This window comes from Microcebus murinus, chromosome 6, assembly GCF_040939455.1.
Source record: "Microcebus murinus isolate Inina chromosome 6, M.murinus_Inina_mat1.0, whole genome shotgun sequence".
NCBI classification, from domain to species: Eukaryota; Metazoa; Chordata; class Mammalia; order Primates; family Cheirogaleidae; genus Microcebus; species Microcebus murinus.
This window is the reverse complement of record NC_134109.1, coordinates 46,816,864-46,843,294: the sequence shown is the minus strand read 5'-3', so window position 1 is coordinate 46,843,294 and position 26,431 is coordinate 46,816,864. Positions and strand designations below refer to the sequence as shown.

Sequence of the window (26,431 nt, the reverse complement as noted above, 5' to 3'; positions counted from 1 at the left end):
TTAAATAACTTACCAAAGACACATTCAAGTAAATGAGTAAGGTGAGGTTTTCAGACTCTAAAGCCTGGGTTCTTCCTCAGAAAGTACTGGTCCCTTTTTTTTTCAAAGAATGATAGGTGCTCAAGGTCAGAAGTGACTCTATGGGACTCTCACAACCTTCCAATAGAGAGTTTGTCTCCCAGACCTCCCTTTCCTCTCCATTCCTTTGCCTTCTGCCTGCTCTTTGGAAGGTACTATGTCTTTAGCTGCTTTACTTCCCCTCATTCCCAGGGGAGGGACCCACAAGTCAAGGGAACTAGCCAGAAGCATTTCAGCTATTCAATGCATTGTGTGGCCTCTACCTGTATGGATACATAATAATACTAAAAACTTGGATTTATTATAAAAGGCTTTCTCATACATTCATTCTCTCATCCAGTCCTCATCACCACACTGGGTCTAGGCAGGAATTACTAGCACCATTTAACAGGTACCAATAGCTAACATTAATCACAAACTTATTCCACCTAGGCTCTGTTTCAAGGGCTTTGTGTCTATAATTCCTCTCATCCTCACAACAGTCCTTGGAGGTTGGTCCTATTATCTCCATTTTACAGATGAGAAAACTGAAGCACAGAGAAGTCAAGTAATCTACCCAAGTCTAACCACCATCCCTCCCCAACAAGCTACAGGTCCCTATTCTTAACCCCTCTCTGTTGTTTTGCCTGAACAGTAGTAGATGCTGTTTTCCTGGCCCTATACCAATAAACAGCCAAACACCACGTGGGCAGTCCCCCACTATGGTTTGATTATGAAAAGGCCTCTTCAGCTGGGCTCTAGTTCTACAGCCCTAACTCTTATTTTAGTGCTTGCTGCAAAAGGGCTTAACAAGAGACCAGTTTTCACATTTCTGTCATGCTCATTCTATTTCCTGTTTCTCCCATTTTTCTCATCTGTTATTTTTGCTGTGTATCTTATATTCTCCGAGCTTATGAATAGTGTCAAAATGCTTGTCATCCTTAGCACTCAGCCAATAAGCACTGAATTGGCCACTGCAAAATGGCAAATATATTCAACTGCTTTTAAGAGCTAGGAGGATGGAATCTCATGTTTTCTGTAGGTGACATAGTGACAGAGATAGGGTATTTTAAGGTTTGTTATAAGGCAACCATAAGCTGTCAAACTTAATTCCTGGCCCTCAGTCTCAGCTTCAACATGCACACAGCTCTCCTAACCCAATTCTAAAGTGCCTCCCTGTTAAATCAAATAAAAGTTCATGGTGGAAAAGATGTTGACATGAAATCACATCTCAAAGCATAGTTCACACAAATCATGTTCCAGTATCAGCTGTTCCATGACCTTAATTTCAATGCATTATAAGAACAAGTTATTCTCAGAGGCATCTGGGAATTAAGATGATCACACACCATCGCCTGTAGTAACCATTATCCATTTTGCTTTCTGGGCATATAAAAGTACTTTGCTTATGTAATCAAACTAGAAATCTCCCTCACTGGGTGAACTTCTCAGTTGAACAGCCAAATACACCTGGCGCTCTGGATCTGCCAAACAGTCAGTAGTCCTCTGCTGCATCACCAGTATCCCGAGCTTGAGTCAACAGCAGGGAGGGCCTCACTCAGTCAGTGTAGGGCCTTGAGGATGGGACTTTGAATATAGATCATCTAAATCCCTTGACATGGCTGGGAACATTGAAGAACAGTAAAACAGGAAGGAATGTAGTGGGAATAGTATATCACTGATAAATATGATTTAATCCCTGAGGAAAATCAGAAGATATGAACAAATACTAAATGAAATTAATTTTCAAATCCAATATTTATGCAAATTGTATGCCAATCTTTTTAGATATACCAATGAAAGAATTTCTCTAAAAATACTCTGGAATTCACAATAGCCAAGATATAGAAACAACCTAAGTGTACATCAAGAGAAGAATACAGAAAATGTGGTATATATTTCAGTATACACACACACACACAAACCAGAACATTATTCAGCCTTAGAAAGGAGAGCCTGCCATTTGCCACAAAAATGGATAGACCTAGAGGACATTATACTAAGTGAAATAAGCCAGAAACATACAGAAAAATATTGCATGATCTCATTTATGTGGAATCTAAAAAGCAAGTCTCATATACAGACATGGAGAATAAAGTGGTGGTTACTGTGGGCAGGTGGGGGGAGATGTACATCAAATGATACAAAGTAGCATATATATAGGATAAACAAGTCCAAAGATCTAATGTACAACATGAGGACTGTAGTTAATACAATTGTATTAATATTTTTGTTAAATAAGTAGATTTTAGCACATTTTACTATCTATCTGTATCCCATAACATCATGTGGTAAACCTAAAATATATATAATAAAATTTATTTTGAAAATAAAATAAAAATAATCTTGATTAATTTTTGATGGCTATCTCATAAAAACCTTTTGTACATATAGAGTTTCAAAAAACTTAATAATCGACAATAACCCAAAAACCATCATAACATGCAAATTAAATAATGTAAATGGTAAATGGATGACTTTGTTCTCATAAAAGCAAATAGAAGACTTAAAGGAGTGAAACTATAATATAATATACTTGAACTATTTGGTTTCACTCAGAAGAGAGTAATTGGCCAGTCTTTGGCTAACCTCCAAATTGGATAATAATCTCTTACTTACTAATTCATTCCTTCCCTGTTTTACAGATTAAATTTATAAATTATTCTTTACTTCCTTCCCTTACAGAAGCAGAACTTTCAGGTTTTACTAAATATCTGTGATAGTTCATTTCTGTGGTGGCTACATGTCAATGGATTCTGTGTTTACATTTAGTTAATAACTTGATGGCATGTTTCAAAAGAAAGATTTATGAGTACATTTTTATACATCCCTGATGTATATGCTGTAATCTTATTTTAACATTACAGGTTATTGGCCAAAGTACATTACAATAATCTATTGTTGGGATCAGTGCCAGTTTTAAAGCTACTATGAGGTATCACGGGGTATGATTTGAGGAGCTGTTAGCACTGGGACCTTCAGTAGGAATGAAGCCAGGGCTGGGAAAGCCAACGTCAGGCTGGACGGAGAAGGTACATACACCGGATGGGCTAGGCAGAGAGACTTCTTCACAGTTCCTGGTCAAGGATGTAGAGCCGGATGAACAGACTGGATGCACACTGGTCAGAACAAGCCATGAAGATGACCAGGAAGGAAAGCTCATACTGTGGAACCAAAGCTGGGCTTGCAGACAGGTAAGCAGAAACCAGAGGATTCATAGGAGACCACAGGGAGAGGAAACGGGAGGGGAGGAGAGTGCTAGTGGTCAGTAAGGTGCCAAGAAACTAGCAAGTAGTGCAAAAGAATGGTGAGAAGAGCATTTGGCCTCAGCCCAGGGCGGGCACCAACCAGACAGCCATGCCAAGGGCATAGCCATGCTGCCACGAGGTAGTGCCCTCTGTGTGAGGGGCACAGCAAAACCTAATATTAATATTTTTAAGTTTTTTCTTTTCTATACTCATGCTCTTGAAAAGAGTAAACAAGGATGATATAAACTTTGATAATTGTAGACATGGAATACAGAAAAAAAACCTGTGATTATGGTTGTCTGAGGGCATGGGATACCCCCCAAAGGGAGAACAGGTGTTTTAATTGAGCTTCACTGAACAAAGGCACACAACACACATACACAGAGAAACAACTAAAAATGGGTCCTTAGATGTTCATAATTCTTAATGTAAATTCTAAAAAAAAAAAATCAGAAAAAATTTTTGATAATATGTTCTGTATGATTTTGGTAATTTAACAGTCTTGGATTTGTTTTTCTTTTTTTTAAATTTTTTTTATCGAGGTAAAATATACTTATATATGTATTTATCACCACTGAACTGTATACTTAAAAATGGTAAAGATGGTAAAATATATAAGTATATTTTATACTTATATAAATATACTTATTTTTTTTTATATATTTTACCATCTTTACCATTTTTAAGTATACAGTTCAGTGGTGATAAATACATTATGTCCCTCCCCCCTCATTTATCCCTGGGATTTATTTTTCTGACTTTGGAGAAGGCTGGGCAAATAATCTCTGAGATCCAGTGTCCCAATTCTATCAATTTATAACTCCCAAATACAGGGTAAAAACCCACCCTTTTGATACCCTAAAGTGACTTTTTTTGAATGCCACAATGTTAAGTATTAAGTAATGGAAACCTTACCCCTGGAACTTTATGGTATTGTACTGAAGTGAACTCCATTACCAAAGTCAGAAGTGGAACTTGGGGTAAGGAGGAGGAGGAACAGCTGCCATATCCAGGGACCTTGAAAATTAAATTATTTCATCCTCCTGCTTTAGGACTCTTCCATGTTTCCTGTTTGTCAAAGCCAATCCAGATGGATGTTCTCCAAGTTCTTTCTCAGAAATGGCTTTTTAGGGATAATTGGGTAGGTAATTTTCAGTAGGTCCTGATGGGCCAGTCTTGGTATGGTTCTCTTTTCTCCTGTGTTTGCTTTTTTCCTCCTGTGAGTGTCTGAGAGATGAGAGGCTCACATGTCCATCTCTTCCATTTTAAAGTAAGTGTCCAGAATACATAAAGAACTCTTACAACTCAACAATAAATGACAAATAACCCAATTAAAATGGGCAATGGATATGAATAGACATTTATCTCTTTAAAAAGACATAAAATAGCCAATGAAGCACATGAAAAGATTCTCAACATCACTAGTCATTAGGGAATTGCAAATTAAAACCACAATGAGACATCACTTCATATGCACTAGAATGACTATAATCAAAAAGACAGACAATAATAAGTACTGGTAAGGACATGGAGAAATTGGAATGCTCATATACTGCTGGCGGGAGTGTAATATGGTGCAGCATCTTTGGAAAACAGACACTTCCTCAAAATGTTAAACATGGAGTTAGCTTATGACTCAACTCCACTTCTAGGTATATACGTCAGTGATTTTCCAATTCTCTGACACCAGTAGGTGTCTTACAATTCAATTCTACTCTGACACAAACTACCTGGAGTTAAGACTCCACAGGTTTAAGGGATGATTCCTAAAAGAAAGCCCTCATATGCCAGTTGCAAGTCCCTGGTCCCCAAGCCACCTGCACTTCTGTCTGACTTGATTATAACTTCGTTGGGGGTGGGGAGTGTTTCTCAGGTTCATTTTCTAGAATGACTCACAGAACTCAGAAAAACATTTTACTTTTTTTTTATTTGCTCTTTACTGATTTATTATAGAGGATACAACTTGGGAACAGCCAAATGGAAGAGACGCATAAGGCAAAGTGTGGGGGCAGGGATAGAGCTTCCATACTCTTTCTGAGTGTGGCACCGTCCCAGAGCCTCCACGTGTTCACTAACCTGAAAGCTCTCTGAATCTTACTGTTCAAAAGTTTTTATAGAACTCAATCTGCACCCTCTTTCCTCTCTCTGGTCAGAGGTCAAGGGGTGGGGCTGAAAGTTCCAACCCTCTAATCTCACATTTGATCTTTCTGGTGACCATTCCCCACCCTGAAGCTATCTGGGAGATCCACCCTGAGTTGCCTCATTAGCACAAACTCTAGTCTGGTCAAAAGACACTTCTATCACTCAGGAAATCTCAAGGGTTGTAGAAGCTCTAGGCCAGGAACCAAGGATAAAAGACCAAGTATATTTTTTATTATACCGTAATACTCAAGATAATTAAAAACATATGACCACACAAAAACTTGTACATGAATGTTCATAGCAGCATTATTCATAATAGCCCAAAAGTGGAAGCAACTTGAATGTCCATCAACTGATGAATGGATAAACAAAAAGTGGTATGTTCAACACAATTGAATATTATTTGATCATAATGGTGGTTATAGTTGTTAAGACATAGAATTTGGAGTCTTTGACTCTTTAAGGAGAAAACTTGTCTCTGGCCCTTGTTGACTATGACTTTGGGCTTCTTGGTTTCTTAGTCTCAGTTTCCTCATCTGTAACATGAGGATAATAATAGTACCTGCTTCATAGAGTTGTTGTGGCAATTCTGTCAGTTAATGTATAGAAATTGCTTAGATCAGGGGCTAGACCATTGTGTACCTGAAATATAATAAGTGGTCAAAGATTATTAAAGAAAGCTTTACTAAGATTCCTTTGAAGTCTTACTTCCTTCTTTGACATTCTAGAACTTGGTGCTTTTATTCATTAAGTGAATCTTTGTTTAGTTTTTTAATGCCTAAGTTTGGAAATATGTGTGGGTTTTAAGTACTTTATTTGAGATTTTTAGTTTTAAAATATTTTGCATCAACATTCTTCACCAGTCTGTGGAGTTAAGATGCTTGCATTCTTTGGTTCCTATTCAAAACGTAAGAGGAGGAAATCTATGAGTTACAAAATGGAGAGAGATGATGAATTCAGATCTGGCCATGCTGAGTGTGAAGTAGCTGTGGTACATCTAAGTGGAAATGCCAGCGAGCTTTAGATTTTGGGTTCAACGCAAAATGATTGATTAATGGATAAATATGTTCTCAATTACAAAAAATGTGAACTTTTGACACTGTGAAATACATTTTAACCAAAATAATATTTAGTGTGGTGCAATGGAAAAGAGTGTGGGCTTGAGAGTTAAACAGGCTTAGGTTCAAGCCTGCCTTTGTTAAGCTCTATGACTCTAGGCAATCACTTAACCCCTCTGAAATAATAACAGTGATCTCAAAATGTTGTTAGTATCATATCAAACAATGAATGTTAAGTAAATAAGAATTGAAGTTATTCTCAGTGCTAGAAGCATTCATTTTCTTTTTAGCTTGATAGTTTTTAAAAATTTATGTGAAATATTCATGTGCTAATCTGCCAATTAATACCAACAATTTTAGTAATATGTTTTGTATCTCCATAGCAGGAGCTTTCTATCAATTCAAACTTTTCTACACTTTTTAAAAAATGTGTAATGATCAGAGCAATCAGAAATCCATGTCCCAGTGCAGGTGTACATATGTCACCATACGTGACACATAGGTGCCATATGTCACCATGAGGCAATGGTAGTTATATTTTGTACCCTTGCTCATTGAGCTTGGTGAAGTCAGCCTGGAAATTCAGTACCCATACAAATTCCTATATTCCATAGTGGTCCTAAGAGTACAGAGTGGAGAAAATTCTAGTACTGTATTCAGTATTACTGAATAATGTTTTATTTCCACAGATGACATATTCACTTACATATTGGCAGAAGGTAGCATGTAAACATCATGCTTTTTCACACTGCATTGATTGTCTGCTGAAAGCTATTTATCATATTTCCTTGCTAAGTCTTGGCTAGATGATTGATGGTCGATAAAATCAATAATAACATCTCTTTAAAAGCACCATGGATTTATCTGTGCCATGTAAGACTTGCGTGTAATTCCAATTTTACATTTGATTTTATGCGACTAATGCCCTTGAGATAATATTTCCTAGGGGGGGAGAATGAGGATGGCTTTATTAGTACCACCATTTTATCGGTTTCATGAACTGATGTGTCTTGGTGATGGCATAAATGTCATTAGTAGCACAAGGCAATGAATTACACATATCTGTAGTCAAATCAGCTAATGTAAAGAAACTAAAGTATAGATAATCAAAAGAAGTAGATTATGTTAAAGAATCATTTCTATTTGGCCTTTTGGGAAATGAGTTATATTTACAGTTGAGCCTGAATATATTTGACCGTCCAAGATTTTGCTCCCTACAAAATCACAAAGCCTATTACAAAGATCTGTTTTAGGTAGAAACTGTTTAACTCCCCCATATTCTTATTTACTCCTCTGTAACCTGCTTTGTTCAGAATATTGATAATGACTGATACACAGCGCAAGTTAGGAGTATTATCCTTAGGCTTCTCTGGTACATGGGGGTGAGTGATGAGTATTTGGTGTCAGTTTCTTCTTAAAATGCAGGCTGTAAGGAAAGCAAGAGTAAAGAGGGATGAACCAAAATCTCAATTAAGCTGAATTGATGCTATCCAGCCGGAAAGTCAGTGTCAGATGAATAAATCGGCAGTAGATAGGAATTAACCGTCTATGTGTACTATGTGTACTAGCTCCTGACAAAATGTGGCTACCATCACACTGAAGAACAATGTTTAATATTCTATTTCCAAAGCCAACTCTTTAAGGAACAGTTTCTTCTTTGATCAGAGCTGTTAGTATAAAACATGCAGTTCTGTTTCTGTACCAGGTTTATGAAGGATTATGTTATTTGGCAGTGCTCAAATCCATTCTTAAACAATAGTTTCTTCCAGTTTACATATTCCTTTTATATTTATGGTGAAAGGTGGGCAAACTATCTATTCTTTAACTGAAGGATACATATTTTCTTTAAACCACATAGGCAGAAGGTACAAGAAAAAACTGAAAGTAAACATAAGAGTATATACCTGCTTACAAGTTAGACATACTTCTGTGTTTTCAAAATTGGACATATAAATGTTTTAGACCTGCAGAAATATTAAGATACTTAAAATGCCTATGTATCACTTTTATTTTTAAAATCTACTTATTCTTTTATGTTAATTTTTGTCTGTAAATTTTAAGGTGTATTATCATTATTTTGTAAGAAGAGGGACAGTGACTCCATGGCTGAACTGATACAAGCTCACTGCCTGTCACTTAGTTCTATCAGGGAGGCAGGATGGACCCCTAACAAGGCTATTTGGCCTGCACCTCTGATGGTCCGGTCTGTGGAATACTCAACATATTCATCTCTCCTTTCCTTCTGCCCTGTATTTTCTTCTTGAAATTTATTTTGTCACAAGGAAACTTAGGAGAAAAAGGAATCTTAGTTTATCAGTAATTTTCATACATGAGAATTAAAGGACTCCAGCTATTTGTTATGTCATCACAGTTTATAAGGCCATAAAACTGTGCTATATTTATAGGTCATATATTTCCTGGGCTTATCAGAAAAGTAGGACAGAATGGCAGCTAAATACCATGAGCTCCAGAGTCAGATAGCCTGGATTCCAATCCTTGGCTCTGCCACTTACAACTGGTGTGACTTTATAATCTTTCTGTGTCCCAGTTTTCTCATAGGAAGATGTGTGAATTATAAAGATTAAATGAGAAAATGCTGTGAAGAGCTTAGAACAGTGTCACACTGGCACACAGCACATACTGGCACACAGTAAGTGCTCAGTATGTTTTAGCAAAAAGCATGAAATACAGTTTTTCAAATGTAATGATTACTGTCAGGCTAATAAGAGAAATCTAAAATATTGGGCTATAGTGCTAATTATTAATTTTCCTCTTACTGATTATTTTCTCTATGAAACCAACCTGTATCTAATGTTTACTAAGTCCAGAAATAGGGTAAAAGAAGATACTTAAGAAAAAGTATGACATTGAGATATTAGGGCCTAGTGGAAGATCCTAACATAAGTAATTACAATACAGAGGGAGGATGTTCAATGTTAGAACACAGATTTGGGAACTATGGAGAGTGGTGAGGTGAACAGAAGATAGGGCTGGAAAGACGGTTTGGGATCAAGCTGTGAAAGGGAAGGAGACTGAGATGACCAGATTTGTCTGGGACAAACAGGTATAAGCAAGAGTGGAAACCATGGAGTGAATGAGTTTCTAGAAACAGGCATGTTGAGGAGGAGGGAGAAGTCAATGATGTTTATTTGTTCATGAGTAGAAACTCAAGAAAAGTTTTCTTGCTTCTTCAGCTTAAAATGAATCAGTCAAAATGAAGAAAATTCCCACTCTACAGTTGAAAAAAAAAACACACACACACGCACAAAAAATCAAGAGTGCCTGTAACGAAACCCAGCTGGGGTGAGAGATGCTATTGGTGCAGGTTAAAACTCAAGCAGCCTCAGGTTCTCAGTTGGTCAGCAGCCTGGACTGGTCTGAGGCCGGTGAGGATGGCTCATTGGAGCTGGGCTTGGCAAGTTAGTTGGGTGATCTAAAAGTCTGGTTTAAGAAAATGCTGGTGGGCAAGCCAGGTTGACAAGAAGAGAGGGAAGAGCTCAGTGGGGAAGCTGGAAGGCCAGATGGTGTCAAGGAGAAGGGAACTTAGGTAGGCAGATGGGATTGTGACTAGACCCATGGCCACCATGCTTGTACTTTAAAGCAAGAAAATTAAAAAGATGGCAAAGCCAGGGACAAACAAAAGTGAAATGATGTTGTGGTGATTTTCCTAATGCAGATGCAGTAAACAGGGAATAACTATTGTCAAATGCATTTTGCCTGAGTTTTCCTGAGTACTCTCTGTTGGAGATACTTCTCAGTTTAGGACAGGGGCTGAGTTTAGGGTTGGGGATGAAACTGCCATGAGAACACCTAGGGAAGTGTTTCTGGCTTTGAGATGTCCTCTGAGATGAATTAGGTATGCTGCTGACAAAAACCTAGATCTGGTCTCTGGCAGTCCATGTGTACTGCCAGTGGCCCTTTTATAGATAACTCTTTTCCTAAGGTTAGAAACTGGAGACAGGCATTATTTTATGGAATAAAAAAAAAAAAGAAATAAAAAAGAAGAAACTGACCCCAAATGTCAATGTGAAAATATTAGCAAAGCCTAGAATATAACAGGCAAAGTACTACTCATTTAACTTTCACAAACTGTTATGCTATGTTGTCCCAGAAACAACACTAGAATTGTAACATTTTGTCTTTTTTTGCTTTATCAAAAGTATTTTTTAAATAATCTATTTCTATCTACCATATTTTAATGAAAAACTCACTTACACCACTCATTTGGAATCATGTATACAAAGCCTAAATGTAGTCAAAAGTAGATCAAGATAGTTTTTAAAAATTATATTACATTTGTATTCCTCAAGCCTAAAATTATTTTTAAGAGTTAAATTACCTAAAATAAAAAGGGAGACAATATTTATTAAAGTCCTTATCTATAAATACTACAAAACTTATATTAACTGTTTTTACATCTTTAACTTTTAACATTTAAAGAATAACATAAATTTGCTTTAAGAATTAACATAAGATTTAAGGATAGGCTTACTGCAGACATTCACCTGCAGGCTGGAATTTTAGGGTATTCTACTCTGCATAGACAAGAAATTAATAACGATTAACTCCTTACTAACTTATTCATTAATCATTACCTGGACTAGTGTTCCCAAGCCTGTGTGCCACTCAAAAAGAATTTCCAAAGTTGACTGAGTTTGGAAAATTCTAGGTTGAATCAAGCAGCTTTATTTGCTGAAGGTATCATTATATTGATATAATAATGTACAATGTGAACTTTCAGGAGTGTCTTTAGGGTAGAGAGTCTCAAACATATTTAACTATGGACAATTTGTGGGGACACAGTTTGAGACATTCTGACCTAAAGTATGAGTCAAAAAAAATTAATTCTGAGTTGCTCATATATATTTTCAGAGGTTTCTTGCCTTTGAAAGCAATGAAATTGATTTTTGGCAGAAGTTTGATTTCAGAATCTCCCTGTCTAGTCTAATGCTCTTAAAAGTACCTTCACTGCATCCTTGGCTGGTCTGATACTCTTAAAAGTGCCTTTACCATGTATGAATAATTTAGAGTTGGTTTTTTAAAAAAGCCCTAGGCCTCTTTGTAAGCAGCCTCACAATAAAAATAGTTGAAGAGGCCGGGGGCGAGGTGGCTCACCCCTGTAATCCTAGCACTCTGGGAGGCTGAGGTGGGAGGATCGCTTGAAGGCAGGAGTTTGAAACCAGCCTGAGCAAGAGTGAGACCCGTCTCTACTAAAAATAGAAAGAAATTAATTGACCAACTAAAAAATATATATAGAAAAAATTAGCCGGGCATGGTGGCACGTGCCTGTAGTCCCAGCTACTCGGGAGGCTGAGGCAGGAGGATTGCTTGAACTCAGGAGATTGAGGTTGCTGTGAGCTAGGCTGATGCCATGGCACTCACTCTAGCCTGGGCAACAAAGTGAGACTCTGTCTCCAAAAAAAAAAAAAAAAAAAAAATGAAGAAACCAGCCAAAGGCTAGTAAAGGTTGTCTACCCATACTGAATAAGTAGACAACATTAAATATTCTATCATTTCTGCTTTATTGAACCAAAACTGCCTCTCCATTTGTATTAATGGCATCAGAATGAAACCTTTTTTTTTTCTTTTTTGAGATAGGGTCGCAGCACTCTGCTACCCAGGCTGGAGTGAGTGCAGGGGTACAAAGCTCACTACAGCCTCAAACTCCTACACAATCCTCCTGCCTCAGTCTCCCAAACAGCTAGGACCATAAGTGTGCACTGGCCATGCCCAGCTAATTTTTTATTTTTTGTAGAAATGGGGTATTGCTATATTACCCAAGCTGGTCTCAAACTCCTGGCCTCAAGCAATCCTCCCACTTCAACCTCTCAAAGTGCTGGGATTATAGGGGTGAGCCACCATGCCCACCCAAGAATTCAGCCTTCTAAGCATAGTATTTTAAAGACAACATCTATAATTAATAAGAATTAGAATCATCGAAGACAAAGGTTTATATGTGTTAATTTATATATATGCTTTTTAAGCAAGGACTTCTCAGTTGAAAGTGGCAGAAGACCGACACAAACTAGCTAAAGAAAAAAAACGACTCTCGGTAGACACTGACATGGGTAAGAAATTAGATGCTGTTGTAATTCACTGAGATTTAAAGATTGTTTGTTAGGGCAGAAAACTTAGTCCAAGCTGACTAATACAGAGAGTAAACTTAGTTTCTAGCTTTCCAGTTCTACTCTCCTTGTGAGTTGATTTTATTTCAATTTCCACAAAATCCTCTGAGATCACCTAATTGGGTTTCTGGTCTGTACAACCAACAATCCCTGCTAAAACTGATTTAAAATGATATTTATTTAGAACTATTTTGTTCTTAAACATTTATCACGCAATGGGTTCTACCCTGCCTTATGCCAAAGTTAAGTTTTAGGCACATATACACTTTGAAAAGTCCATCAACTTGTTTAGGTGAGGGAAGTGCAATTTACTATACTGATGGTAAGGACAAATTTTTGCCTGTACATTATTCATAGTACCCAGTAACAGATGGCTGTATAATTTTCTCTTACTGTATGCAAACTGTGATTTGACCTGAAATCCCAATTAATAACATCTTTTCATAGCATACACAGGAAAAATAATTTCTAGTACTTCAAAGTTATAACAATATCTTTATTGGACAATCTGAAAAAAACTGAGTCATATCAGCTATCATTTTAGCTTTGTTATGGAAAAAATACTATTGCTTAATACATAAATCTTTATGTAGTATTCTTATTTCTTGAGCTTAATTCAACTGAGTATTCTCTCTGGACCCATGAGGATGTGGCTCTCTCTTTTAGGCCACCTTCCAGAGCAGTCTTGGACTATATGCTCTGAAAGGAAGAAGCAAAGTACCCTAAATAAGGAGGTGAGGTTTTTATGCGGTAATTGTTGACCAGTGAGATACTGATTTCTATTTTACACAAATGGTTTATAGTGGTGCCAACTGAAATTAGTAAAATGATAAACATTATTTTCTCAAAATCCTTTCACAGATATTGCTTTAACTCCTTTTCATCCTTGTGGGTGGGAAGCATACAGAGGTTCTGAGACTTGCCTAAAGTCTTCTGCAAGTAAGTGGGAGCATCAGTTCTTGAACCTGGATCTCCTGTCACCTCGTTCTTTCCATTATGCCTTAGCACAATGAGACACAACTGTCTTCTCTGTAACAATCACTTTAAAATCTGTAAAAATGTTTACATTGTACACAGAATGTTTTCATTGTAGAAGTAAAAGAAATTTTAAAACATGAACATATGCTATCTTTTACATTTATCACAGGAACATATAAATTATAATGTGTTTACTGCTGATATATGTGGTTAACTGAATATCATTTTAGTAGCATTATATAACATATTTTGCTACACAAGTATTTAATGAGATGCCACCATAAAAGCTAAGCAGATATTTTTTTCCAGAATACCTTGGAAATAAAAGTATATAAATTGACAATTTATTTCAAGATGTTATTTAAATTGCAAATCTCCACTAAAAAACAAAGATAAGAGAGAAATAACATTTGATAGATTTAGAATGAATAGTGTTTAGGACAGAAAGGAAAAGAATATCTTTGCTCATTAGCACAAACACAAAAGAATGGTTACAAATACATTAATGATTCAGTGATTGATAAAACACATCAGGAATTCAAGGATAATGTTAGGATTTAGGAATGTGAACTGCTTAAAATTGCAAAGAAATAATAGTGACTACAATTGCCCATTTTAAATTGTTTACAAAATCATTTTTTTTGCATTGCAATTCTTTCACCAATCTAAGTTGAATAAAGGAATATAGCAAGTGCTGATAATAAATAAAAACTGCTACCAGATATTTGACTTATAAGACCACTTCATGTAATGTTATTTTTCATGGATTTTGGCAGCTGCAGATATCTGAAAAACATTTTAATTTGGTCAATTGACAACTAATGAATTTCAACCAGTTGTTTTTAAAACCACTTAAAAGATTAACTTCAGCCATTTTGTCTTGAATGTGTAAGATGATGACAAATGCCTATGGGGAATACTTATTCACAGGATTTTCTAATCAGTAGAAATGATTAATATGGTAGAATATGAATGAAAACTATTCAAGTCTAGTAATAACCTGTGTTGATAACTAACTGCCCAACTTTGGGAGACATGCTTAGTTTAATTCTTTGCTCACTGATTTTTGAAGGACACAGAAATTCCAGCCCATGAGCTTTTGTGGAGATAGTGGTATCATTAACTAAAACACAAACTATATGAGAACATTTGCACTAACACATTAACTTTCTTATTAAAGAAATAAGGTTGGGGAGTAATGTTTGTTGTTCATCTAATAGATGACAAATGAATGCTAAAATCTGTCATCCTTCTGCCTTACTTATTCCTTGGTAGTTTAGTAATCCTTATATTGACCAAACAAAAGTATGCCTAATTATTGTTTTGCAAAAGATCAGAGAATAAATGGTCTTTTAGCCTATTTATCTTATGTCTCAAGGGTTTTAACATTATTCTTTTTTAGCACAGATATCCAAATTTTAACCCAGTCAGCACCACAGTGGCTAGTCAACAACTTCTATTACCAATAAAACAAATGGATTAACATTTCAATCCACATAGAACTTGACAGAGATTTAAAGGTTCCTTTTGATCTTAATGGATCAAGTATAGACTTTTCTTCACAGAAAAATAAAGCTGTGATTTGACCATGCTACTTAGTTTGTGGCTCTAAGTTCTTTTTCCAGACAGGGTGATTAATTTCCTAGTTCCAATGATACTTTTAGGGCAATTCAACATAGGTTCCAGTTAGCAGTTTTTGAGTGAAATCATAATATGAAGAAAAAATTGGCTTTGAACTAAAGTTTTGAAAACTTTCAAAATTAAATGTCATTTTTAAAAGCTTAAAGTGTTTTAAAAACAGTGGTGTGTGCCTAGTGGGTTCAGTTTTGTGCTAAATGCAATTTCCATCAGTACTAACATGGTTTAACTAGTTATATGTGAGAACACAATGACTGTAAACATGGATCACAATTAATTGGGATAAGGAGCTGAGAAAACCTCCACTCATTGCTGCAAATAGTGACATTTTATATTTTTCTGGCTGTAAATAAAATATCAGTGTTTCAGCCTTAATCTCAGGGTTAGCCATACTCAAAGGGCAGCCTTTCTATTCTAGAAGGAATGCTGTGAACTCAGAGTGGGGCCACAGCTGAGGCAAGAACACCATCTTCAGTTCTAGCTCATTCTTGGGCATGTGTCTCAGTGGTGTAAAGAAAACCTCCCTGCAATAATCCTGAACCCCTAGCGTGCCCTCCACACACCCAACTAAATGGATCATTTAAAAAGTCAAAGTCAAATTTATGTACCTCTCCTGAAGTAATTTCCTTCCTTCTGAGCAGTGTAGGCGTAATATTATAAAGATCTCTTTTCTCCTGAGCCTTATTTTCTAGTGTGTGTGTGTTTGTAGGGGGAGCAATAAATAAATACAAAAATAACATGATAATTAAAATACGCAGCATGCCAGACAATGATAAGAAGTACTACTGAGAAAAATAAAGCTGGGAGGGAACTAAGGGGTGTCTGTCCCGGTGGATGGCACTGCAAAGGTGACATCTGAGCAAAGACCTGAAGGAGACAAGTGAGTGAGCCATTCTGATCCAGGGTACTGGGGAAAGAGAGTCTCAGGCTGAGGAGGCACCAAATGCAAAGGCCCTGGTTTTGGCTGAAGAGCAGCAAGAGGCACAGTGTGGCTGGAGCAGACGGAGTGAGTGGGAGAAGACCAAAGGGAACAGGCCATGTAGGTCCTGCTATTCTACCAACGGCCTGAGAAGCACAGGGAATCACCAGAGGATTCTCAGCAGATGAATGGCACAACCTAACATGTTAAGGCACTCTTCTCTTCTTAAATAGCCGTGGTGGAAGCACCATCAAAAGAGACCAGAAAGGTAAATCTAGTAACAGGTGTCCCAAAGTTTGCACATACAACTACTGAAAGAGGAAAAGGGTTAACTCCGGAGGCACGGTGTGTGGTACTTGGGAGGAGGGGGTTTCCCAGGGAGACACCCGCCTGACTTTCAGGCCTCAACGGCGCAGAAATGCGCAGAAAACTCGGTCCTTGGCACTCCAATCCCAGGACCCCCTCCAGGAGGGTCAGGGCCCAAGCCCGCACACCGCGTTGCCATGACAACCGTAGGCTCCCCTCTCCCCTCCGCTTCCTAAGCGTTAGGCACCCGACGCCGCGTTGCCTCCAGCGGGAGCGCCAAGTCTGACCCAGCGCGGGCTCATCAGCATTCCGCCCGCGGCGTCTCCCCCGCCCCCGCCGTGCCACACGGCCCCCGCCTATCCAACAGCGACAGCCGCCTGCTGTCAGCGAGACCCCACCAACCCCACCTCAAACCTTCCCGGGGGCTCACAGCCCACCTTGCCCTGGAGCGTGCCTAGCGGCCCTGGGCACTGACAAGGCTCTTCCTAGCTACGCAGCGCTTTTCCTTACACTGACTGCGGCCACAGGCTGCAGACCCACCGCGGAGAGGGGGCGCCCAGCACCCGGCTCGCCCGCAGCGCGCCGGGGTAGACCCGCTCTTAGGCACCCCTGCAACAACTCTCTAGGGACATTCGACTCCTTAGTGAGCCGTTTTAAGATCCCCGACGCCTCCTGCAATGCACCACACTGGGGAGGTAAACATCGAAGGCACCTGCATTGCGCCCCCGCTGGGATGCGCTGTGCGCAAAAGAGGACACTGCTGCCAAACCAGAGCATCGGAGGCGCAGGGAGTTAGGAGTGGGTTTTCTTAGGACTCACCTTGTGCAGTTTCCACATGGCTCCCAGAGCCTTGACTTCGTGGCTGGAATGTTTGCCCTCCTCCAAACACTGGTAGCACACGGGCATCTTGCACTGCACGCAGTACATGCTGTGGTTCTCCAGCTCGTGGTCTGTGCAGGTGGAGACCTTGCGCGGGCTCAGTCTCCGGCTCACGCGGCCCTGAGCCGGGGGCACCAGCCGGTGCTTGGCTAGGGGTCCCCGTGGCGGGTGGCAGCGCAGGCGGCATGGATCGCAGTAGAAGACATCGCACTGTTCGCACATGACCGTGGCCTCCTTAGGCGCCTTCTCGCAGAGCTGGCACTTGAGGGCCGCGGCTTTGCTCTGCTGATAGCGGTCAATCACCCCTTCCAGGACACGGTTCTTGGGGAAGCCGCGGAGCCCCCGGTCATCCAAGATGAGACTGCGGTGGCACTGGGGGCAGGTGATACAGGAGTTGCGGGGCACCGGGGCCAGGGCCGGTGACAGGTGGGTGGCGGGTGGCGGCATAGCTGGGGGAAACACGCGGACGCCATTGGGGGACTTCTGGCACGGGGTCGTGGGGGCGCTGGCGAAGCCCCCGTAGGAGCCATAGCCGCTGTCCGCCTCGCTGTACAGGCTCATCTTGTCCAGGTCCAGATAGTCATAGTCGGAGACCCCAGAGCCCGAGGCCCGACGGCTCTGAGGGGACTCAGACTCCGGGGTCTGCACCAGGATGTTGCGGGCGCACGCCTGACATAAATTGTGAGAGCAGGGCAGGATGATGGGCTCCCGATAGAAGGAGCCACAGACGGGGCATTTTAACTCCTCTTCCATCTCTTCCATGGGGACCGGTGTGGGAGCGAGGCAGCGGCGGCTGCAGCGGGTGCCTGAGGTGGCGAGCTGGCCGACGGGCCTGTCTTGTCCAGCACCTTGGCCAGCGGCGGCGGCGGCTGCTGTGGTGGCGTCTGCTGTGGTGGCGGCTTCCCGCGTTGTCTTGGCGCCGACACCCAGCGAGGCGCTCTCTCTGAGAGCCGCGGAGCCGCCGCGCCGCGCGCCAGCCCCGGACCGCCCCCTCCTGTCCTCCTAGCCCCGCCCCGGCCCGTGAGCCGCGGCCCATTGGGCGGCGGGCGAGAGAGCAAAGCTCTTATTGGCCGGACGCCCTGTCCGTCTCCTCTCCTCCGCAGGCCACAGGGGGTTTGGTGGCGTCTGGGGATGAGGGGAGTCTTCGCTCGCGGCTGCATGATCTCGGGAGGGGGCTGGCGTGCGGAGGCTCGGGGACCGGGAAGGAGGAATTAGGCGGGATGACTCATCCCTCGCCCCACTTCCTTCCGACCTCCGGTGCAGTCACCCAGGAGCAGGGGGCGTGAGAAACCCCTCCCGGCGGCGAGTGGGCTGGCGGAGGGGGCTGGGGCTTCTCGGCGACATTTGCGTTTGGCTTGCCGCTCTGATCTCGGCGCCCACCTACCAGCGGCCGCTGTGCGCAGCGCGGGGGACGCCCCTCTTCGGTCGCAGGCGGCCCCGGCCGGGGCCTCACCCAGGCCTGCGTTTCTGCGCGGCGTTGGGGCTTTTCCCACCTCCAGGAAGCCGCTGAAGCCGACCCGGCCCCCGCCCCCCAGCCCGGGAGTCTGACGGCGCTGCTGTGAGCCGTGGCAACACTCTCTGCTTTGCACCCTCGGTCCCTCCTTTCTAAAAGAGGATTAATAATACCGATTTCCTAGTGTTGCCATGAGATTTAACTAGGTAACTGATGTAAAGGCCCAGCGTTAGTCAAAATCTACGCCCCCTTCATTTCACGCTTTAAATCCAAGCTCGGCCCACAGGCGTCTAGGCTTTGGTGCGAACGTGCTTCTGTCCCTCTGCCTCCTCCCTGCCTGCCAAAGCTGTGCTCTCACCCTGCTCTCAGCACCTGCCTGAGCTTTAACCAGACCTCTGGTTAATATCGAGGCAGGAATAGTTTGTCTATTTCTGGGCGCCCACAGTTTGGTAACTAGCTGTGTAAATGAATCACTGAGACTGCGGAGTCTCAATGTTTGACTCCAAACAGCATCATTCAGTGCCACGTGCCCTGAGCATCTGCCACAGCTTACAGCAGGGTGTATTTTTCCCCCAGTGACGTAGGTGGTAATGATGGTGGTGGTGGTTCTAGTGTTAGTCCATATAAAGAGAGGAAGGGAGAGAGGGAGGAAGGAAGAAAGAGAGGGGCAAGGAAGGGAAGGAGGAAGGGAGGGAAGGAAAAGAAAAGAAGAAAGGAAAACCTTTATGGGACTTTCTGAGGCAGTAACATTTCAAATAGTACATGGCTGGCTTTTTGCTGAATGATTCATGAAGTAAATGACAAAAAGTCTTTGCAAGTTCTAAGAACTCTTCCAATTTTCCATCTTACAGAAAAGAGATAATTGATTATATGCAGCTACATTCACAATTTTAAACCGCTTTATTTTCAATTTTTAAACCAGAAAGAAAATGGACATTTTAGAGCCTTGCCCTGATAGAAATAGTCCAATAAACTAAGTTATCTTTCCAACACCTTCTTTAGTTACAGTGAGAACAGTAGTTGATCGTTGTTATTTAAAGCCATGTTGATCATAAATGCTACGTGATTTATTTTAAACCTGACTTTTAATTGAGCATCCAAAGAGGTACATGTACTCTTGTTTACAGGCATAGAATTTATTCAAGTGTGGTTGGGACATTATCTGCACTTGGCAGGATATATCTAATTTATGGGTCCCAAGAGAATTTACTTTTAACAAGTTATTGAGAAATTGTTACAAAAGCATGTCCTTCCATAGTTTTTGTATGCATTTGGCCACAAGTCACAGTAGCCTTGGCTCAGCAAGGTGAGCAGCTGTTATTCTTTTTATGAGTTTGAACTTTGCTTCTCACAGTATACCATCTAAGAGGTCTGCTTATTAGCAGAAGCCTAGTTCAGAGTTCTGCTAGAATAACTAGCAGAGCCTAGTTCAAAGTAAAGATAGCATTAGAGGGTGTCTGACTGTTGAGAACTATACAGAGAGAACTATACAGATTTATAATATAGTCAATAGAGAAAGATTTCATCTATTATGAAGTGTCTTGACATGATTTAATTGTTACATCTATTTGGTTAGGAATAAGCTAAATCAGTCAATCCTAGGAGAGCTCTTAGAATGACTCTCATTTGTTGAGAGTTCACCCTGTTTCAGGTAGTGGGTTAATTTGTTTATATACATTACTTGGTTCAATCCTGTAATTACAAGAAGAGCTAGATACAATTATCCCCACTTTACAGATGAGTAGACTGAGGATGAGCAAAAACAGGTAAGTACTCAAGGTCAAATACTGGTGAAGCTGGGATTAGAATCCAGCCACTTATAAGTTTGTATCTTTGTTTATGTGTTCATTCAACAAATGCTGAGTTTTACTCCTTGTCAGGCTCTGTGTGTAATAAATACCCAAAATGTTTTTTTGTTAACTTCTATGATATTCTATTTACCTTCACTGAGTGTTTATTATTTTTCTTGAATTCACTTCTCTGAGACATTTTTGTGGCCTTTGAAGATTTTCCTGTCATGTTGTACTATGTGGCCGTGATGTACTTTGAAGTCCTCCAATGAGTCATGTTTAAAGGGGAGTGAAAATCAGATTGTAACTGATGATACTGTAGAAATGCTATACCATTGGGGAAAAAGCTTCTGTATCCCAGCTGGTGATCTGTCCATGCCCTGAAGCACAAGGATTGATAGCCCTGTAATTTCGTCATTCCTGGGGTGACTGCAGATGTTCTCATTTGTATAAAGTGCTTGATTAGCCTCTGAAACTTACTCTTCACCCAAATGATGTTCTTTAGCAATGAGGTGGGCAAATTTAAAATGTAGTGGCAGCTTTTCTTTTTTTAAAAGAAAAGATAAATGCTTCTCAATGAAAAATTGAGTTGCTTTCCTATTTGCTTTGGACTACAATACTTGATTATTAACAAAACAGTCTCTTTGAGTCTAATGAATAAACACAGAGAATAAAGCATTCTCTCTTATTTCCTCTCCACTTTTTTTCCTACAGCCATCTACCTCTAGTTGAAGGGGGAAAAATCAATGAAAGGAGCTGAGTATAGGCTCTGACTCTTTAAAATTCTCTGAAACATATACAAAAATATTTTATTAAAGTATTTGATTAAGGGTATTGCTGAATGTGATTTGTAAAAATTGGATCATTTGAAAAGTGATGGATGTGATGTTTCTATTTTCAAAAGAAATTCTGAGGAAATTTCTTTTTATGAGGTATTTTAGAAACAAAATATTTAGAATATTTGGTTTCATCCTTTAATAACATACATTTATTTATTTTTGACATCCTTTGATTTTTTTTTTCTTTTTGAGACAGGGTCTCGTCTCATTCTGTTGCCTGGGCTAGAGTGCAGTGGCATTATCGTAGCTCACTGCAACCTCAAACTCCTGGGCTCAAGTGATTCTCCTGCCTCAGCCTCCCGAATAGCTGGGACTACAGGTGGGCATCATCATGCCTGGTTAAATTTTTTAGTTTTTTTTTTTTTTTTTTTTTTTGACAGAGTCTCACTTTGTTGCCAAGGCTAGAGTGAGTGCTGTGGCATCAGCCTAGCTCACAGCAACCTCAAACTCCTGGGCTCAAGCGATCCTCCTGCCTCAGCCCCCCAAGTAGCTGGGACTACAGGCATGTGCCACCATCCCTGGCTAATTATATATATATATATATATATATATATATATATATATATATATATATGTTAGTTGGCCAATTAATTTCTTTCTATTTATAGTAGAGACGGGGTCTTGCTCTTGCTCTTGTTCAGGCTGGTTTCAAACTCCTGACCTCGAGCAATCCACCCACCTTGGCCTCCCAGAGTGCTTAAATTTTTTTGTTTTTGTAGAGATGGGGTCTTGCTATTGTCCAGGCTGGTCTCAAACTCCTGGCTTCAAGCAATTCTCCCACCTCAGCCTCCCCAAATGTTAGGATTACAGGTGTGAGCCACCGTTGCTTGGCCTCTTTGATGTTTTCAATTATGTGATTAATATTGTGAATTAGGAGCTTTTTGCCTACCTAGTACTGCTGGAAGATGACCTTATTCAAATTCTGTAGTATTTCTAACTGTAAGTAATATGTTACTAAGGCTTTGGGAAGTGTAGACAGGAAAATATAAGAAAATGAAGGTTTAATGAATCTTATATTGAGGTAAGAGAGTTGGAGGATAAATCCAGGAGACCTAACTTACAAATAATAAGAATCTCAGAATGAGGAAATAACACAGTTGGAAGAAAAAACACAATTAAAAAAAATAATGAGATTACATTACATAAAAAAAGACATGAGATTACATATTGAAAGGACTTTGGAATTATAGATGACATTGATGAAAAAAGACCCAGTCACATACAGATATAATTCTTGAGCTCAGAGGAAAAAAAGAACATCTTACAAGCTCCCAGACATAAAGAACAACTTAATCATAAAGAAAAAAGAACCAGATGGGCATCAGATTTCTTTCTGCATCCTTAAAGGTGAAAAGAATGTGAAATAAATTCTACAACCTACTGAAAGAAGCTACCCTGTCTTAGTCCGTTTTGTGCCACTGTAACAGCATACCACGGACTGGGTAACTTGTAATGAACAGAAATGTATTGACTCATGTTTTTGAGGCTGGGAAAGCCAAGATCAAGGCACTGGCATCTGGTGACTGCTTTCTTGTTGCATCATCCCATAGCAAAAGGGCAGAGAGAGGGCAAGAGGGGCAGAATTTGTCCTTTTATAAGGAACCTACTCCACGATAACAAACTCATTAATCCATCCATGACAGTGGTGCCCCCATGACCCAAATACCGCTTATAGGTCCCACCTCCTAACGTCTCCGCATTGAGGATCGGGTTCCCAACACATGAACTTTGGTGGACACATTCAAACCATAGCACACTGTTAAACTTCCACTGATAGTGTCATAGTGGAACCAATTATATTGCACCCATACCAGGCAATATGATGAATCCATTTAAAAAGAATGAAATTCATTAGCATTTTATTTAGAGGCATTTCTATTAAATATTATTGATTGAAAAAAGTAAGATACACAGGGGTGTACACAAGATAATTTTGTTTTTGGCAGGCTGACAATGCCCCCCCTTAAAGCACCTCTATGTACATATGTTTACATATGATCATATGAACATTTAGAAGCTTATTAAAGTATGCTCACCAAGTTGTAAACCATGGTTACCTGGAAGGGTCAGGGGATGGATTATAGGTGGAGGTGAAGGGGGAAGGTAGAAGCTATTAAAAATGTACCAATTTTACTTCCCCAACATATAGGAGATCCTACTTCTTGTAAGCTAAATTTGTGAATGGCTATGTGTTTCAGACACACATCTATTTTAAAAGAAAAAGGCATAGATTATAGATATTGACATATATGTCAATCCTTAAAATCCTATCAAATGAAAAAGAGCAAGTTGCAGGCTAATGTATATATTATGATTCTCTTTAGTTAAAAAGCAACCAACCAACCCATCCACCCTTAGGTATAAATATATTCACTTCAATTTATAAGTGTAAACACAGAGAAAGAGGGCATGAGGATACCATGTCATTAGCATTGCATCTGAGTTGGGATTGAGGAAGGAATAAAAAGGGAGATAATTTGCTTTATTTTTATATATCATTATAATAGGTTATTTTACTTTTTATAACAAGCATGTGATATAAATGTATTATAATTTTTAAAACTAATAAATAATTTTTAATCGAATGTTGAACTAATTTCTGAAGGAGTGTGAGCACTTCTACTTTGGAATTCCCATTCTACTATCTGATCTGCATTGTTACATGCTGGAATTCTGAAGCATCTCTTATGTTTCAAATCTCAAATTCTGGAATTCTATTTTATGCTGTCATAGTGTTAATCTTATTTTATATCATTTACTCTGTCCTTATTAGAAATCATAGCTACTTTCTTCTTAAGCCTGCTAATACAGTCCCATTGCCTTTGTTCCTTATAATGTTTTCTGGAGCTGTCTTCCTGGTGAATTTCTCTACATTTTTTAAGTTTTTAAATATTTTCCCCCTGCCTTTAGGATGAAGATAATATGCTAGAAAAATAAACTTATTGGTAGAATCCCTTTTCTTTAGGTGTTCAGTAAGTGCTGTCCCAGTCTCTTCTATAATTCATAAAGACAGAAGTTATTCACATCCCAATTTCTCTTAAATATAGCTGTCACTGCTTTTGGTAATGAATTCTTCTCTTAGGATTTTGAAATTGGGAAACAGAAAGATTGAGTACATTAGTTGAAGGGCTAGGTAAAAAGGTAATGAGCTAGGGTTGAGCGTGGTGGCTCACGCCTGTAATCCTAGCACTCTGGGAGGCTGAGGCAGGTGGATCGCTCAAGGTCAGGAGTTCAAAACCAGCCTGAGCAAGAGTGAAACCGTGTCTCTACTAAAAATAGAAAGAAATTAATTGGTCAACTAAAAATATATATAGAAAAATTAGCTGGGCATGGTGGCACATGCCTGTAGTCCTAGCTACTTGGGAGCCTGAGGCAGGAGGATCGCCTGAGCTCAGGAGTTTGAGGTTGCTGTGAGCTAGGCTGATGCCACGGCACTCTAGCCCAGGCAACAGAGTGAGACTCTGTCTCAAAAAAAAAAAAAAAAAAAAAAGGTAATGAGCTGTACTAGAAGCCAGATTAGCCAATATGGTTATATTATATGGTTATAAAAGTTTCAAGGACCATGTTTGATGTCGTAGATATTACTAGTGCTCAGCAATATCTAGGTCTCTCTCTCCTCCTGGGAATATGAGAGACTACACACCCTCACCCTTGGTTATTAGGCAAGACCTTGTGACCAGTTCTGGCCAAAGAAATGTGTGCATAAGTAATGTGTGTTACTTCCAACCTGGGTCAGTATAAAGCTCCTGCACAATGTGATGGAGAATGAATTGAGATTTTATTTAACCTCAAGATCAAAGAAAGCTGGTGGGATTGCTGAGTCTCTACACGGAAAGCAGTTATCAGAATCATTGAGTCACTACTTGGGTAACAGCAGAGGAGAAAAATTAACTCTTATTGTATTAAGCCAGAGATATGAGGAGTGTGTGTTACTGTAACATACCACAGCCTAATCTTTCTAATACAGTAGTAAAAAGAGATGAATGAAAGAAATGGGCAAAGAGGAGTCATGAGTGTGGCCCTTGAGAGAGACAAAGTAGCTGCATTGCTTCCCAATGGTTTATTAGTTTTAGTTCCCATTAGGTCTCACATTACTTTGGTCTCTCTACTTGTATGCCCATGAATCTATTGGTATCTTTAAAATAAATTTAACATATCTTGGTTAGCTTAAGTTTGTTCTTTTTCCTTGCAATGCAAAGACCAAAATCAAATTATTCAATTAGTTGTTTTTAAACCACTTAACATATTCGGATCTCCATTGTAGCAGACGCTGTTGGTGCCCCATCAATTTTTATCTTAGCATATACCTCTTCATACTGAAGGCCATTTAATACAAAATCCTATGAGTCTTTGAGGGATTTTCCTGGCTAAGAGAGCAAGCTCAGCCCATACACTGGGCAAGTCAGAAGTTCCAGGGATTAATGCTCCTGGAAATAGCCCAACCAATAGTGCTTGGTAGCTGAGGATTTTGGTGGATAAATACCAATGTTCCTTGTCTCTTAGTTGAGATAATTTTGAGATATGTTTCATATTGTCTCCCAGAGTTCCCCAGTGGGATGAACTCAAAGTGGCTTGCCTAAAGTGCAACAAGTTGCCCATGGTTCCTTAAAACTTTGCCAAACTCTGACTTTAGTATCTCCTCTGGGAAGAAGGAAAAAGAGGAAGAGGAGGAGGAGGATGGAAGAGGAGAAGGAAGAAGAACAGATCTGCTCTTATTCTCTAAAAAAAAGAAGTTTCAGATTATTTCCCCCCCTCCAGCCTAATGAGAATAAGGATGGGCCCTGAGGTCTACTCAGTGCTTAATGCATCCTGTACATGTTTTTGCAATTGATGAAAGGTCAGAATCACTTGCTAAGTGACATCTAAAGAGGATAAAATAGAGCTTGAGCTCATTCAGGAAAGAAAAATTGCTAAGACATGTCTGTAGTATTATTAGGCATTTTATTATTAATTTCTGTTCTATGCTATGAATTTTTATTCAATTTATCAAGCAGAAGAT

General features: G+C 39.8%; 1 protein-coding gene across 8 annotated transcripts in view; it reads right to left on the bottom strand.

The window, feature by feature from the left end:
• The window catches only part of TRIM9 (tripartite motif containing 9), a 112,239-nt gene extending 93,937 nt beyond the window's left edge, over positions 1–18,302 (bottom strand). For 5 of the 8 annotated variants that reach the window (XM_076004033.1, XM_076004034.1, XM_076004031.1 and 2 more), the window contains exon 1: positions 17,291–18,296. In XM_076004033.1, coding sequence (XP_075860148.1) covers positions 17,291–18,112 — 822 coding nt within the window. In that variant the 5' untranslated portion in view covers positions 18,113–18,296. Of the gene's footprint in view, positions 1–17,290 lie in introns of all 8 variants that reach the window. The other 3 variants (XM_076004035.1, XM_076004036.1, XM_012757955.3) reach the window with 2 other exon arrangements.
• Between the last annotated feature and the right edge of the window lie 8,129 nt (positions 18,303–26,431).